This window comes from Megascapheus bottae, chromosome 36 (assembly GCF_031878675.1).
Source record: "Megascapheus bottae isolate mThoBot1 chromosome 36, mThoBot2.hap1, whole genome shotgun sequence".
Lineage (NCBI taxonomy): Eukaryota > Metazoa > Chordata > Mammalia > Rodentia > Geomyidae > Megascapheus > Megascapheus bottae.
This window is the reverse complement of record NC_143544.1, coordinates 2,584,782-2,602,165: the sequence shown is the minus strand read 5'-3', so window position 1 is coordinate 2,602,165 and position 17,384 is coordinate 2,584,782. Positions and strand designations below refer to the sequence as shown.

The following is a 17,384-nucleotide window of genomic DNA, read 5'->3' as shown; positions in this document are numbered from 1 at the left end:
ATCATAATAAAGTAGTAAGCCAGGTGCAGGGGCTCACGCTTATAATGCTAGCTACTCAGGAGGATGAGATCTGAGGATCGAGGTTCAAAGCCAGCCTGGGCCCTTAAGTCTATGAGACTCTTATCTCCAATTAACCACTAGAAAACTGGAAGTGACACTGTGGCTCAAGGGGTAGGGCATTTGCCTTGAGCTGAAGAGCTTAGGGACAGCCACCAGGCCCAGAATTCAAGCCCCTTGACTGACAAAAAAAAAGAATTAAGCTGATCATTCACCTTCTTGTTAGACTCTGTGACCAAGTAACACAGGTGGAGATCAACATGAATTCCAATGTCAAGATCTTAATATAAAACAAGGAAGGAACTGATGTGCCCAAAGATTTCATGACATTGGATAATCTAAAAACCGGAGCAAATACTTGGCAATGTAATTTTGATGATGCAGCTATGCGAAGGGGGGAAAAAAGCAATAGGTAACATCACAATTTATTTGACTTAACACAAGATGAGCTCCAAGAAATTGATGGGACTGTAACGGAAATGTATCTTAATTTAGCTTGAGTAATAAGCAATATTATGTGCCTGAAATCACTTCAATTTGGTAATGAGTCAGAACCCAAAAAGGAGGATTAATAGATGAATAATTAAGAGATTTAGAGGTATTTAATATTCAAGTCAGTATACTAATTCTCCAGGTCAGGTACAGTCATGACACAGCGGGAGCATTGTTGCGATGTCAATGGGAACAGATATCTGTACAACATTGGCAGTGTGCCCTGAACACTGTAAAACACACAATACAGCGAATGTAACACCTGTTTGATTCCAGGATCCCAGCCAGAAAGGGTGGAGGGGGGGGGGGTGGTGCTGTCCACGGTACTGAAAAAATCAACCTCATTAAGTAAAGCATACTGAATGAATCTGAAAACACCCATTTCTTGGTAGCCAATCAAGCAGCTGAGCTCAGACATCAGCTCATTTGGAAATGACATCACTTGGGACCAAAAGATTCTGTTTCAGCCTCTGGGTTTTTGTGGATTACGAATCTATACACGTCTCAAAGGGTGGTTGCTTTCAAACACCCCACACACCCACACCCCAGGAGTGACCCAGAAATACGTGTTTAAAGCATCTCAAGATTACATCCTCCAACAGCTTAAAAGAGATTCAACATCTATCCACGGAGGAACTTCAATCCGGGAGACTCCGGGTCTCTGATTCTTTAAGACCAAAGGAATCCATCCTGCTTGGCAAGTCTTTAGAATTAACGGGATGGAAATATCACCAGAGACGTCATCTCTGTTCTTTTTACACAAAAGCTCAGTGGCATTACCTGCAAGTACTTCTGATGTGAGTTAATGGAATTTGTGGAGGAGAAAGAATGGGACATAATGAAGGGCAATGCAATCAGGTTTTGAATGTTTCGGCTCATCCAGGCGACTGAGCCAGTGAATGGGAAAACGTAGCCTGGCACAGTTCACTACAACTTTCAAAACCTGCAGATAATGACAGTAAATAAGGGGGTGCAGAGTCAATCAAGTCGGGGTGTAATTTTGTGACTAGGGAAAATATTAACCTTACTGAGTTAAAAAAAATGGCTTAGGAAAGAGCTTCCTCAAGCTACAATTTTATTCCATTTTAGTTTTAAAGATATAACAGAAAGAGCTGGTGAGGGGATTGCTAAATTTGGCAAAGATCTTGACTTTTTAATGGAAATGTCTATTGATGCGGGTAAGATTTGTTTTTAACATTAGAGAAATTAGGCTCAGATCAGACTCAGTAATACCAGTGATCCATTTTCATGAGACATGCCAGTTGATAGTTTTCTCTTTGGCTGAACTGGGGGAAGAGGGAGACATATTTTCTAGCTCACAAAGTAGTTAGGGTAAAGACAATTTTTGTGCCAGTACTGGGGACTGAACTCGGGCCTAGGTACTAGTGCTCTGTCACTTGAGATACAACCCTACTTCTGGCTTTTTGGTAGTTAATTGGAAATAAAGTATCTTGGACTTTTCTGATCAACTTGGCTTCAAACCACAACCTGCAGACCTCAGTCTCCTGAGTAGCTGGAATTATAGGCATGCATCACCAGTGCCCAGTTTATGGGGACAATTTAGAGTGGGGGGAGCCAAATTTCTTTCCACTTAGTTGCATGATCTTATTTCTCCCAACCCTTCCTTAACCTCTGGGGCAAATGCTCTCTGCCACAGCCTGAGAGGAAATTGGGGAGGGGGAGATGGGTTTAGGGAGACTGGGCAATAATTAAGATTGTATACATACACCATCAATATCTTTGGCTGTCTTCTTTCTGGAGCAATCCAGATCCCTTATTATTATCTTAGTCTGGATATCTTTGTCCATGTCAGACAAAGGGACCAAAGAAACATAATGAGGTATGTGTTTGTTAAGCTCTCTATTAATACACTCCAGCATAGATTCTGAGAGCTGAAGCACCGAGTGCCAAACCAAATCCAGTGAGTGGCAAGGATTGTACCAGCTTAACTGGATTATCAGAAATGAAAATAGTAAATCCATACGCCTCCATGAGTAAGGCAATATCCCCAAATCCTGTTAGTCAACATTTCACTCCAGGAAGTCTCACTGGAAGCTGATATCACACAGAGGGGCAGCCAGTGGAAGGACCACCTTAGGGGTCTGAAGTTGGTGACCCACAAATCACTTCTGGTTTGCAATCTCCTTGACTCATGTTTTTAATCTTTTCAGACCAAAAAATGTAGGGAGATAGTTGAGTTTACTAAAACCGTTTTCCTGATGTCCTTCTGTTTTCTTGAGTGAAATATTGGTTTAAAAATATTTACAGATGAAGGCTTTTCTCTAAATTCTCCAAATATGGGCCCATCCCATCCGTATGGGAATTCCACATACCTGAGCTTCACAATGTTCAACAAGATAACCACTCACAAATCATTTATAATAACCAAACCAATGATATACACTTTATGTTTATTTTTGCCGGTCCTGGGGCTTGAACTCTGGGCCTGGGCACTGCTCTTGAGCTTTTTCTGCTGTACCACTTGAGCTACAGCACCACTTCTGGCATTTTTGAGATGTTTATTGGAGGGAAGAGTCTCGTGGAATTTTCTGGCCAGGCTGGCAGGAACTGTGACCCTCAGATCTCAGCCTCCTGAGTAGCTAAGATTACAGGTTGAGCCACTAGAGCCTCACTGATACGTACTTTAAAAAAATTAGGAGTGCTTGGCCATGTTTCATGATGTTTCCTATACTTAAGCCCAGTTACTTAAGATACACACAGCTACAGTATTGAAAAAGGAAAAATAGGAGACAGAGAATATAATTCTACCTTGATTTGGAGGGGAGGGGGAAACCCTTTAAACATATAAATTTATGAGAAGGTTAAAAGGAGAGTCAATAACACTTCATGCCTTACAAACTATTTTGTGTGAAAGATAGCCACCGTTTAAAATATGATCCCATTAATTTAAATCAGCGCATGCTCTTCAGATTACTTGTGTTTTGTTGATCGGAGACCTGGCATCCATCACTGTGCAATCATCATTGCTCTCCCTCTTTCCCTTATTGCATAAAGGACTGTCATTCCAGAGGAGGACAAAAGATAGGTGTGTGGATGCTGAATAAGGGTTCCTAAACTGATTTAAATTATCTGTGGACTGACAGGTGTATTTGTTTTGTAAATGTTTTTGAGGCTCTGAGCAAATATCTCCATCGGCGTGCATCCCACAGGGCCAAGAATAGTCTCTGAATATGGGGTAGAGTTTTTCAGCAGAAAAGATTCCCAAGTGGTGGAAGATGAATGGAAGATGTAAATGGAGGGAGAGGGGGGAGATGGATCGGGGCAAGACGAGGATATGGATGGAAGGAATGCACTGGGGAATACGAGATGTCATCAAACAGAACTGATCGTGTTGAGTCTGATTCCTAATCTCTGAGCAAGTAAGACGGAGAGCACCTAGGATTCCCCGATGGGGAAGCCACAGTCACAAGGACTGTCACACACCTAGGAAAGCCGACGGCGACACGGTGCCATTGCTCCTGGAGACCATGACGCTGATTCCGGTCTCCACGAAGGGGACGGAGAAGTCCACCACTTCTGAACGCTCCTCGTTGATGGTGAGTGACCCCACAGCCATGACTGCCCGCTGATACACCACCTGGAGACGAGATGGGGGAGAGAAAAGAACAAAAGAACAGTGCCTCTACTTACCTTTCCCAGCACCCTTGGGGACCCGAGGCCCTCTGCTGGCCTGGAAGCCTGAGCACAGAGCGAGCACTTACTTCCCCGATCATTCCATTCCACACGTTGTTCACTTTCTTGCCGTGCTTCCCGTTGGTCACCAGGTAGAGGTCGTAGGTGAACTTCACGGCCCTGGACAGCTTCTTCAGGATGTCGATGCAGAATCCTTTGCAGCATTTCTTTACATTCATGCCCTCATTGGTGGAATTGCTGGGAAGGAATTCCAGACAGCATGGACTCTCAGTACGGCAAAGGCTCTTGCACTTTGTTAGCTACCTTCCTGTGTCCTTCTGACCGGAGGACAATCAGGGCTCGCCAAGGGGAAACAAGCCTTTTCAAGGACACACAGTGAGTGATGGAGACGACAATGCCTCTCAGGAAAGCAGCTAACACTTACTGAGCAATTGCTATCGACAAGTCCCCCTGCTAAATGTGGTGGGTGAGTGGCTGGATTCGCCTCCAGGATGTCTCTCTGAAATAGGCGCTCTTGGCACTCCTATTTGAAAATTCTTCTATTGTTTTTACCAAGGTTTATAGCACACAGAAACCTCTTAAGAGCAGAGTTTAGTCATCTGATCTGAACCACATTATAAAAAAATATCCCCCCACCCCCCCAAAAAAAAAACTTCTTGGCGGATGGAGAGAGGAGAATGTGAGAGTCTCAAGTGGCCGAGGGTTATATTTCATCTTACATTTATAAAGTCTTAAAAGTAAAGGGACATGAGGGCACCTGGAAAATTCCTAGGAGCTGGGAGACCTGTGTTTTACCTACGCCTCAGGCTGTGAACTTGACTTTACTTGACAAAGTTACCTGTCAGATAAGAGTTCGTTCATAACATTTTCCCTAAATATCTGCATGGCATGAAATATAAAAGGTGACATTTTTGAAGGGCGATGTCCTTGATCAGGGGGAAAAAAGCTCTAGTAAAATACACACTGCACTGCCACCACAGCGGTGATCCTACAGTCTACCCCTTCTCAGGACAGCCATCCTGTTTTATTCGCCAGGCTAAAAAGTGTGTGAAGAACATCCATGCGAATCCTAAATATCTTCCAAGATAAAGAAAATATCAAACCTCCCAAACCAAGTAGGAAAAAGTATGTGCACAGCTTATAGACAACGGCAGTACGGGAGCTTCCACCGAGCTCGGGGAAGTCCTGTTGTCTCAGTTTCTGTGTTGCTGGGCTCAGAGGCATGAGTCATGCCTCTGTGGAGATGGGGTCTCACAGATGTTTCGGGCTAGGCTCTGGCTGAAGTGTGTGTCTCCTGGGCGGCTTTCCCTATATAGAGTTATGGATTGAGAAGGGGGTGGGGGGTGCCTCACAAAATTTCTTCTTGTGCTGGTCCTGGACCAGCATTTTATCCACCAAGCTTTACCAACTCCTCTCTCACTCCCCGCCTCTACGCCACCACCACCCTGCTTCCATCGGACAAAGCCATCATGGAATTGTCACTCTAAACTCAGAGGCCGGTGACCTGCTCGGACCCTTCCTCCATTCTCCAGCTTATGGATGGATGATGGGAAGCCACACCCACACATTTGCATATATTTGTATATATTTGCATGTGTTTGCATACAACTCTCAGTAGGCTGTGAAGTCCTAGGAAGCCAGTACCAATTTCTGCAGGGCAGATGGAGTTGGGCTGTTTCGGCCCAGTGTTCTCTTGTGCTTGGTGCAGTGGCAATGGACATGGAAGCCCCAAGCCAAAGTGAACCTGACCCAGACCAAACATTCACTGCTTAAGAACGGGTGCTATCCTTGAACCCTAGCTTTTCCACCCAGGAATGGAGTCTCTACGCCTTCATCCCCCAATTAGACTGTACAGACCCGTTCTGCTGGGCTAAGACCCTGCTGTTCAGGAAGAGTGAGGGACAAGAGGGACACATCGCCAAACGCCAAAGGCAACCACTTGACCGGCCGGGAGCCCTTTGGAACCCCTCGGCTTTATGCTGAGCTTCCTAACTGAGTTAATGCTGGGATTTGTGCATCCTGGTAGTTTTCCATTGGTCTCAAGTAAATCAAAACCTCTGCACACTGGCACAGGAGACTTCTCATGTTCCCATAGACTGTGTGTGTGTGTGTGTGTGTGTGTGTGTGTGTGTGTGTGTGTGTGTGTGTGTGTGGAAGCGGTAAGCTCTCCACAAGACACAGGACTTTCCGTTTTCAGCTTCTCAAAGCTGTTGAATCTGAAGATGTTTAATTCCTTTTTTATTTTGAAATAACAATCTCCTCTTGGTTGGCCCTAGTGAGACGCAGAGGGTATTGAGATCATACAGGAGGCTTCTACTGAGGCTATACCCTGCCCCATGCCGGCTGGACACATTTTTCTTTATTCAATCCACCTCTGCTCAAAGAACACCCACTCAAATCCTAACCTTCTTTAACAACTTGCCCATTTCTTTTCTCCTCCATGAGCCTTCCAGCTCATCCCTTCCACCAGGTGAATGCTTTGTTTTCCCAAACTTGCCAAGCTCTTCCTTTCCCCAGGGCCTTTGTACCTGCTGTTTCCTCTAGGCAGTTGGCTCCTGTTCCAGGCCTTCCTTCACATGTCTGGCTCCTTTTCTTCTCCCCGCTTCCCTGCCTCTAGTCCAGGGGCTTGAACTCAGGGCCTGGGCACTGTCCTTGGGATTTTTCCTCAAGGCTAGTGCTCTACCACTTGAGCCACAGTACCATTTCCGGCTTTTCTATGCACGTGGTTCTGTGGAATCGAACCCAGATCTTTGTGCATGCCAGGCAAGCACTCTACTACTAGGCCAAACTCCTAGCCCCTCCTTTTCTTTTCTATATCACTTTAAACCTTAGCTATGTGAGCTGGAGTAGCCCACAGACCCCATTTTACTCTGTTATTGCATCTCTTTAGTCAAGCTACTTTACAGCTATATCCACTACATAGTTGTAATCCCTGTTTTGTTTTGTTTTTGTCTTTTCTGCTCTCTTCCCTGTCTCTCCTTAGACCAAGGACTATGTCTGAAACTTAAACTGCTTACTATGTAATTACACATTTATTTACAAAATTCTAGTCACAAGTCTATTTATAATGATTTCTGTGTTGTTTAGCAATGAGAATTCAGCAAAAGTGATTAAACATCATGCTGTAAAATAAGGCACATGCATGTCTTGCTTTGGTGTGCCCCCCCCACATTGCTAAGCTAGGGGGACATTTACCAAAGAAAATGGAAGCCATGGGGAGGGAAGGGCCTATTTATAAATACATATTTATTTTTCATTATCCACACTGAGTTTCAATTCCAAAGGGGCTAACTTTAATGGCTTTGTGCATAAAATTGTCTTTGAACCAATTGTGCCTTCATAACAACATTTAGCAAGCATGTATTTTTAAAAACTCTTGATTTAAAAAATACCCTGATTCTAAGCACTGAGATCTGGGGATTTGCATCTTGGATAGAAATGACTGAGGTTGGAGTTACAATGGGAACTGCTCGTTATGTAGTCATTTAACAAATGTTGGTCTATCACACTGTGTACTTATAATATTATAGGTAGTTTCATCTTCAAATCCCACCTCTTCTGCTTCTTCTCAGGGTGGCTTTGAACACCGTTTCTTCACCTTCCATAACTTGGTTTAATGAATTTGCCACTGACAAGACTACTCACCTCACATGCCACTGGAATGAACTAAAATGCGAACTTAGCCCATCTTCAGGCATTTGTGTATGTTTTGTAAGACACGTGATAAGAACAGGTGCAAGGCTGGGGGGTGGAGAAGACCAACTTAGATGTCTACTGTGGAAGGAGGCAGGGCTGGCAGCACCGGTTAACTTAAGGGTCAAGGTCACATTGGCCAGGTGGAAGGGAGTCAGAATCAGAAAACACCCAGAAGAGAAATATCCCCATCCAATAGTAAGCCTGCTCTGTTTGTGAGCTGCCCCCACCCCCCAGGAGACCGGTGTTCTGCTTATGTTTGTATGAAGGAAAATCAGGCCGCAGACATGTGGACATGTCCACGTCCCCAAAGGGTTTGTACATTGTGATCTCCCTGGCTACGTCAGCCCGTCATTCAGACATAACCAAACGGGGGCCGGCACGGGTACAGAGGTGCTTGCTGTGTTTGGGTTGGGGAGGCATTAGCTGTCCAGTCTCTCCCTGGACTACCTCCAGGGGTGGCCGCGGGGAATGGACACAGTTTTGTTCTTTTTTTTTTTTTAAGGAGTGTTGATCTGGGAAATATAAAGGGGAAAAGGAGAAGAAAGAGTGTGTTGGAGAAGGGAGAGTGCAAGAGGCAGCCAGAAAATGGGAAAGAAATCGTGACTGGAGGGCAAACTAGAGGAAAGCCCTGCTGGTGTCGTCGTCGTCGTGGCATCCAGGTGGGCTGGGCCAGCGATGGCGTCCCACCTCTGCGGTTCACTCTATGGATGCTGTCATTTCTCTGTAACTCCTTTATCTTGACAAAATGGATTTGCCCTAGGCAAAACCCACTCATCCCACATTGCTAGTGGAATTAAAGAAATGCAAACCCAGTGCGCCTCCCAGCCTTTGTGTACGTCTTTTGCTGTACGATGTTATTATCATGGGGTGCCTCGGCCATTCCATACCACACTCCGGCCACCGCCCCCTGGGCACTCACTTGATTTTGACGAACTTCCGGCAGGGCACAGTGTTCCTCACGCAAGTCTCCGTGAGCGGGTCTATGTCTTCCACGATGACAAAGGGGGCCTCCTCCAGCGTCACGATGCTCAGGTGGTTGTCGTCAGGCTCACAGTCCGAGAAGGATTTGTACCTGGGCCACACGGCGTGCCTCAGGCTCAGGCTCTGGTTTTCCCATTTCCCCACCTGCACCAGAAACACGAAAACACACCTGCGCTCACTTGGGAAACGGATTTCCAGGAGGGCCCCAGGGGGTGGCACAAGAGGAGATCCCCTCCACACCCGTCCTCCAGGATGTTCTGTGGGTGCTAAGGGAACAAGGACAAGAGAGCACAGAGTCTCGTGGGCCTCGCAGGGCGCCCCCACGGCTAATGAGACACCCAAGTCAGAGCAGCGTGTCAGGGGAACTCAGGGCCGTGTACACCATCGGCACTGCATGGCTGTGCTCTGAACGTCCGTCTCTGCCGCCTAATCATTATTCAGTTCCGAGCAAGCTCTTCCTCAGGACAGCCTTGGTTTCCTCGACTGTCACAGCAGCGCCATTCTCCCCACGTCCTAGGATGTCATGGGAACCAACTGAGAAAGCACAGGGTTTGCAGCAGAGGATGGAGCACATGCTTATCCTTCAAGTACAGAGACAAGCACATGGATAGCAGGAAGATGAAGAAGGGGCCTAGAAAAAGAAAAAAAAAAAAGAAGGGGGGAGGAGGGCAGCATCCAATGAAGAGAGGAAAAATGCAGTCAAAAGTCCCATGTACATCCTACAGAATGGAGAAGAGTGAGGGATGGGGTGGGCAGGGGAGGGATGGGTGAGAAGCTGAGGGCGGGACACGGATCAAGATGCATTGTATGCATGAACTGCTCTCTGAAATGATTTTAAAGGTACTAATTTTTAAAAATGAAAAAGAGCCAAATGGAGCGGGTGATGGGGGGAAAAGGCAAATACGGATGGCCGAGGAGGTGAGAGACCTGGAACCCTGGCCTCCGTCCCCACGTGGTGGTTCCTTTAAGTCACAAAGGGAGGTGAATTTCTATTAATCTGGGCCAAGTGGAGACAGTTAGTGCATCAGGACCTGTCAAAATAGAATCGACTGCATTTCCTCCGAGCAGCAGCCAGCATCTCAGCAAAATCCAATTGAAGGCTGTATGTTTTGAACTTTAATTTTATTTGACAGTTTATTGGCACTCTTCACATCTGCTCCGGGAACAAGTTGCCCCTGCCATGCACTTTCTCCTGCTTCCTCCCACACCATCGCCTGACACCACAGGTCAGTGCTTTATTTGTAAGACCAACCCCAAGGAAAACACCTTCGTCTGGAAAGCTAAATGCAGGTACAGGCTTGTCGGTACTGACATGACCCGCTCACCTCTCCCCTAGCAGCGTCAGCGTCACCAGAAATGAATCTCAGGTCCTTAAAGAGAATCCAGACACCAAGTGAAGCAGGGGATGATGATAAGGGAGAGAATACAACCTGTTCACCTTGAAATTACCTCATCATTTGCACTGGAGGGGAAAAACTATTGGCTGGCTGTAAAGAAGCATTCCATTTGGTTAATTACGAGAGTGTCCAGGTTTGGTGATATTGTCTCTTTTAAAATAGGAAGGTCTCCGTATAGCAAAAACACTTCTTAACAGAAAGAACAGCGCAGGAGGAATTTCAATACCAAACTTTAGACTCTATTACAGAGCTATAATCATCAAAACAGCTTGGTACTGGTACAAGAACAGGCCTGAAGACCAATGGAATAGAACTGAGGACCCAGATATTAAACCACAGACCTATGGACACCTAATCTTTGACAAGGGAGTCAAAAAAATAGAAATGGAAGAAAGACAGCCTCTTCAATAAGTGGTGCTGGCAGAACTGGATAAGCACCTGCAGAAAACTAAAGTTGGATCCTTCTTTGTCACCCTGCACTAGAATTAACTCCAAATAGATCAAAGACCTGGAGGTAAAAGCTGACACACTGAAAACTTTACAGGAAGGAATAGGAGATACACTAGGCCTCCTTAGCACAGGTCGAAACTTTCTTAATAAGGACCAAGAATCACAACAAATCAGAGAAAGGCTGGATAAGTGGGACTGCATTAAACTGCAGAGCTTCTGTATGGCAAAGGACATAGCTAGTGAATTAATTAGGAAGTCTACAGAATGGGAGAAGATCTTCACCAACCATACAGCGGACAAAGGCCTCATATCTAAAATATATCAACAGCTCCAAAAATTGAATCACTCCAAAACTAATCTCCAAAGAAACAACCATCCCATTAAAAGATGGGCCAAAGACTTAGAGTCTTTTCTGAAGAAGAAACAAAAATGCCCTATAGACACATGAAGAAATGCTCATCATCTCTGGTCATAAAAGAAAAGCAATCAAAACAACTCTAAGGTTCCACTCACTCCAGTTAGAATGGCCAGGATCAAGAAAACTAATAACAACAGATGCTGGAGGGGATGTGGCCAGGAGGGATCACTACTACACTGCTGGTGGGAGTGCAAACTCGCTCAACCACTATGGAAAGCAGTATGGCAGTTCCTCAGAAGACTAAACATAGAACTCCCCTATGACCCAGCAATTCCACTACTAGGCATTTACCCAATCATCCAGAAACAAGGACAGACTAAATCCACCAGCACAACAATGTTCATTGCAGCACTATTTACCATAGCAAAGATATGGAACCAACCTAGATGTCCTTCAGTTGATGAGTGGATCAACAAGTTGTGGTATTTGTACACAATGGAATTCTATGCTGCTGTCAAAAAGAATGACATCGCCCCATTTGTTAGGAAATGGAAAGACTTAGAAAAAATCATATTAAGTAAAGTAAGCCAGACTCAAAGAAAGATAGGCTCAATAGTTTCCCGCATTTGTCATAATCAGTAGAAACCTTGGTCTCTCCTAGCAGAGATTTGCAACAGAGCAAAACCTAGATACATAAGGCCATACAGTGTGACGCTAAATGAAAGGACCTCTAGGATATAGAAAAAAAGCCATATAATGAGTGATTGTTGTCCTTAACGTACTATGTTATCTCTCATCTCTTTTGCTGTCCCTTGATTATCTCATATTGTTACAGTATCTCACTTTGTTATCTGATATATTGGATATATTTGTATTTGGTTATTTGAAATTGGATAGGGAAGGGGGGAAATCAGATGAGGGGTTGGGGTGGGGGTAGGGAAATGTGGACCAAGACATGAGAAAGGGTATCAATGTATGTGAATTAATGTACCTTCTATCTGGCAAATATAATGTAACCCTTCTATTAATTACAATAAAAATATATGGAAAAAAATAAAATAGGAATGTTTGCACTCTGGACACACACACACACACACACACACACACACACACATCAACCCATCTTCCCACTCTTAGATGGGGAATACAAGCTTGCCAGATTGATACAAATGAAACATTTGGCCAAGCCAATCATAAAATCTGTGAATCAGTTATCTAAACAACAACAAAATACAAATAGGGATTTTCCTTTGGGAACAGGTGGTACAAGCACCTTTCCTTTCCACTTAACTTAGAAAACTGAAGCACAACCTTTCAGAGAGGCTAAGTAGAGTGGACCAGATGGAAGAATTGGCTTCTGAAGTCAAAGAGAACTAAGCATGCATACTGGCTCTGTGCAGCAGTGGAGGCTGGGGGAGGTCACTTTGCCTCTCTGAGCTTCACTTCTTTCAACTGTGAAGTGCAGGGATTGAGAGGCTATGCCATTGAGGACTGGAGAGGGGTGTGAATGACTCCCCCGTGTGTACAAGGCATAGGACACAAGACCTAGCCTGGCCCAGGACCAAATACCATACTGTCACACCATGGAGCTCACATATAACATTCACTGTAAAGTCCTTCTTGCTTTCCCTGGTAATCTATAACCTGGCACCAAGCTCCACTGGGGCATGGCAATACCATAATTATGGCAAGGTGAGTTGAGGTGCATCCTATAGCCAGGAAATATGTAACTATTATCATTTAGTCTGATCCCTTCCAATCCCAACTTCCGGCTCAGGGAAATGAAAGACAAAGAAGTTACATGACTCACATGGTGGAACCAGAATTACACACCCGAGGGCTGTCACCACAAGGCTATCATCACTTCAACCGTCACTAAGCTTCTCCACGGAAGACATGCTGAACCTCTGCAGCAGAAGCTCTGAGTGTGATGGTGGAGTCAAGAATTCCCACTATGACATTTGCTTGACCTTCGACCTTTCCATTAAGGTCTGAGTCCCCTCATTTTTGAGGGACGGGGCGGGGCTGGGGAGCTGAGACTCTGTGACCTCTTAGCCTTCAGATCTGAGGTCCTGTGCAAACTACAGAGGGTGGGAAACTGGAAGAGGGATGAGAACGGCACCCCTCCTTCATTCTGGAGAGGTGAGGATGGCTTTGGGTCTACAGAGAAGGGAGTGCAAAGAGCAGCCAGAAGGCGTGCTTGTCTCTGAAGAGGTGGAGAATGGTTCTGAGAACCACAATGGCACCCAAACCAGGGCTGCCCCTGAAGATGACCCTCCTTCTTTCTCTAAGAGAACCATGACTTCCCCCTTCTGATCTGGTGATAGCCCATGTGGGACAATGATAACACAAAGCCAACTGTTGACATGTACTGAGCTTTGATCACATGTTTCCAGGAAGGGCGTCAAGGGGACTTCATGCATGATGAGATCCAGTCTTTAAAGCAACTCTAGAGGTAGGTAACTGTAACCCTGCTCCATGCATGATGGGGAAACTGAGGCACGAGAAGATCAATCATCCTCTGGTCATGCCACGGGAGCCACAAGGGTATCCAAACTCAATCTGTGCAGAGCTAGAGCACAGTCTAATCACAATCTTCTCCGTGAAATCTGCTTCCCTCCAATTTTTAAAGGCTCCCACCTCACAAGTGGGTTATGAAGTTTGTAAGTGATGGTGAAAGGTACCTTTAAAATTAAGCTGGGTGGCAATGGTTCTTGCTTGTAATCGTAGCTACTAAAAAGGCTGAGATCTGAGGATCACCAATCCTGGCAGGAAAGTCCCTGAGACTCTGAGAGTCTGAATTCTGGGCCATCACCCAGCTCTAAGCCCTAGCTGTCTCTGCTTACAGTGAAGCCACCCAACCAAAATACTCAGCGCCTCTCTGCCTTGTTTCACAGGATGCTGATAATGGCACAACTTGCTGGATGCTAACGGTACTTAGTTATAGATGAAGCACGTAGAGGAATGTCTGGTGCTGTTTTATATGTGGGCACAGAAGAGTTTAACAGAAGAGTTCATTTTATCTGATGTTATAACTGCACAAAAGCATCAGCTGGGTACCTTTCACTGCTTGTCCTGCCCATGGTCTCATTTTTTGTTGTTACAACTTATTGATTTTCCCTAGGAGAGATACTTGTCTCCAGTTTCAAGAACAGACATGTGCTTTTTGTGGTCTAGGAAGTCACTGAATCCTCCAGTCACCGTGATTGGTCCAAGCACATGCCTATTACCTAAGGCGAGCCAATGAGAGGTTTTCCTGGGGTTTTTGCTGAGATTATTGGGATACAGTGAGGACTGTGGTGCAAGCTATCAGAGAATAAATGTTGAGCGGAGAAATAGAGATGCGAGCAATAAAGTGACAGCGTTGTTTGAGCTCTTACAAGACAAGCTGACATTCACCCGAGCATTTATATTAGCCACTGTCCTTAATACCATTCTAATCCTTATAAACTCCTTTTACACACAAGCGCAAGTTCTAGACAGATTGTTTTTAATCTCTATTATGAATTTTCTGTACTTAAAACAGTTCCTGACTCACTCAAATAGGCTGAGAGGAAAAGCGGGGGGGGGGGGACTCTATCTTCAAAATACACTGAATTTTGGTGATAAATCCATGAGTGTTTTCAGCAAATATATTGAAGTTTTGGGGGACAAAGAAAAAATAATTGACTTGTGATACACAAAAGTGGTTTTACTGAAAGAAATGTAAAGAGGGGAAATTAACTTTTTTCCTTTCTTATTAATGCAATTTAAATACAGTGCTCTCAGGAAACTAGAAAGCTCCTCAGCTCCTACAAAGTACCTTGTGAATGGACAGTGAATACTTATTGAATTGTTCAGCCAACATTTTCCTCAGAGCGGAGAGAATTTCATCTCTAGAAACTGTACGTCTCAGGTTAATACGGACCCCTTTAATTCAGAGATTTCCCGGAAGGGAACACAAGCTAACAGACCTGCTAGTTCATCTTTCAAAGGATGTTTCAAATGAGGGTTTGATCTTACTTGATCCACTCAGGAAATGTTGACAAGATGTCTTTCAAACTGGTAGTTTGGCCTACAGGCAGAATGCTTGCCTGGCATGCACGAAGCCCTGGGTTCGATTTCTCAGTACCACATACACAGAAAAAGCCAGAAGTGGCACTGTGGCTCAAGTGATAGAGTGCTAGGCTTGAGCAAATAAATGCTCAGGGACACTGCCCAGGTCTGAGTTCAAGCCCTAGGACTGGTAAAAAACAAAACAAAATACAACAAGAATATGACCTCATAGCTGGACTCGTGGTCTCCAAAACCAGTTTGTTCCTACAAACATATCTACACATCAGATTCATGGGTCCATGCCTGCTCAAGTTCTCCCCTGATTCAAGACCCCCGGAGAATCGAATCCTTTACCATTCAGGTCCTCTCTTCCTCTCAGGTCCAGTCACCCTCAGAACTCTCCTCTCCACTTTCTTGCCTCTATCTCTCTCCCTCATTCTGCCACTTACCCAAACAACATTCTCATAGTGAAACATACACACTGAACAACACACACACACACACACACACACACACACCATGTACACTTCTCACTGAATAGTGCCCCCTTTCCCTGTCGATGTCTTCATGACTTTTTCCGCCTTGAATTCCTCTCCCCTTCTGTCCCCACCTACTGAAATCCTACCCATTCTCTGCAAGTCCAGCTCACATACCAATTCTCCCACAGAACCTGATCCTTCATTTAGGAACTCCACACCATTCCATTGAGTGAGGGAGACGGAAGGAGGCCCTGGCACTGCTGTGAGGAACAGTTCTGAGAGGGAACTGTCCCTGTCTGGTAGGAGGGAAGTCAAAGACCAGTAGCAATGGAGAGAGATGGATGCGGTGCTGGAGGGAGCTGGGTGGCGGTGGGTGGGGGACACTGCCTGCTCTGTGCCTGGAGAAGGCAATTCCCACAGAGAAGCCAGAGCAGGAGAGTCTCTCCACATCCTGGGAAGGGGGTTTTCCTTGTCTGGAGGACTGAAGAGGGTGGAGGGCTGCCAAGACAGAACTTACTGAAAATAGGAGGAATGACTCCTCTGGATGAAAAAGTATGTTAGGGCACCTTCTCCTGAAGATGTGCAGAGGAAAGGTCAGCGGCTAAAAGATCGTGGCGGTAGATGATGGACTGTGGACAGAGCCAGCGGTGAGTCTGGTGTGGATTCCTGACAGCTCAAAATGGGAGAATCAATAGAACTCAACCAGTTGTAGGGAGACCAAAGAGAAGGCCTAGTCTTCCTGGAATGAGGGCCAGTTGTCTATAGGTATGAGACCCACTGTGGGTAGAGAGCTTACCCATCACCCTTTGCTACTCAAATTCGTATTTGTTGGACAGAACCCAATTCTCCCCACTATACACCAACAGTTTTTATTTAGAAGAACATTAAAAGAGGAAAGTTGCTTATTTATACCTGCTCCTCTCCTTAGAGACAAGATAATAGAGATTGCAAAAACTTTAAAAAGGGAACAGAGAGGACATTTATTAAAAGCGACAGTGGAAGGTGAGTTCTCACGGCCTGTGCTCCTGGATGCACCAGACCGCAGGAGCTCACGGCATGATTTCATCACCGAAGGGGAAAAGGCCTTTAAAACAAACACTTCATGTGTGCAAAACATCAGAGAGCATTTCACTCTGGATAATAAGCTGTGATTTACTTCCAAGCTGGAGAAAATATGAGTAATTAACTCTTCAGGAAGATCAAGCTAAGGAGGAGAAGCAAAGCAAACCAGGAGGCCAATTTCTTTCCGCGTGAAAGGTAAAGCCATCCAAAAGGATGTGAGATAAAAGACCACGAAGGAAAGTCGAAATGATTTAATGTCCCATATTTAGCATAAGTAGCATCATCGTTAGCATCACTTCTATGCCTCTGCACAAACATCTGATGTGGATAACAGGTTTACACACACGTCATTTTGTGGCTGGAGTTGCCGCTTCGAGTCCACGACAGACCTGAAGCTGATCGATCAGGAGACTACAACCCAGATGTTGGAACCCCTGGCTGGATCTCAAGCTGGGATGTGCTGTGGCTAGGGCATGTTGAAGCAGAATTCCACAGATTAGTTTTATGATTCTAAAGTCGTTGCACAAAGGGGTCTTTAGGCTCCATGTCCATTTGTGGGTGGGATGCGTCTGGATGGGCGTCACCTCTGACATCATTCTCCCCCCACCGCATCCCCAGCCTGACCGATGGAGATGTCGTTTATGACAGCATGTACACCGAGACACAATGTCACTTTGAACTCAGTTTTTCTGTGCCTGGCAACCTGCCAGCAAGCATCTGCAG

General features: G+C 45.3%; 1 protein-coding gene across 1 annotated transcript in view; it reads right to left on the bottom strand.

Annotated features, from left to right (window-relative positions):
• Grin2a (glutamate ionotropic receptor NMDA type subunit 2A) overlaps positions 1-17,384 on the bottom strand; it is a 254,883-nt gene that overhangs the window by 59,012 nt on the left and 178,487 nt on the right. Inside the window, exons 4-6 of the mRNA XM_090324808.1 lie at positions 8,819-9,024; positions 4,272-4,440; positions 3,994-4,147 (exon numbers count right to left, since the gene is read on the bottom strand). Coding sequence (XP_090180934.1) covers positions 3,994-4,147; positions 4,272-4,440; positions 8,819-9,024 — 529 coding nt within the window. The remainder of the gene's footprint in view (positions 1-3,993; positions 4,148-4,271; positions 4,441-8,818; positions 9,025-17,384) is intronic.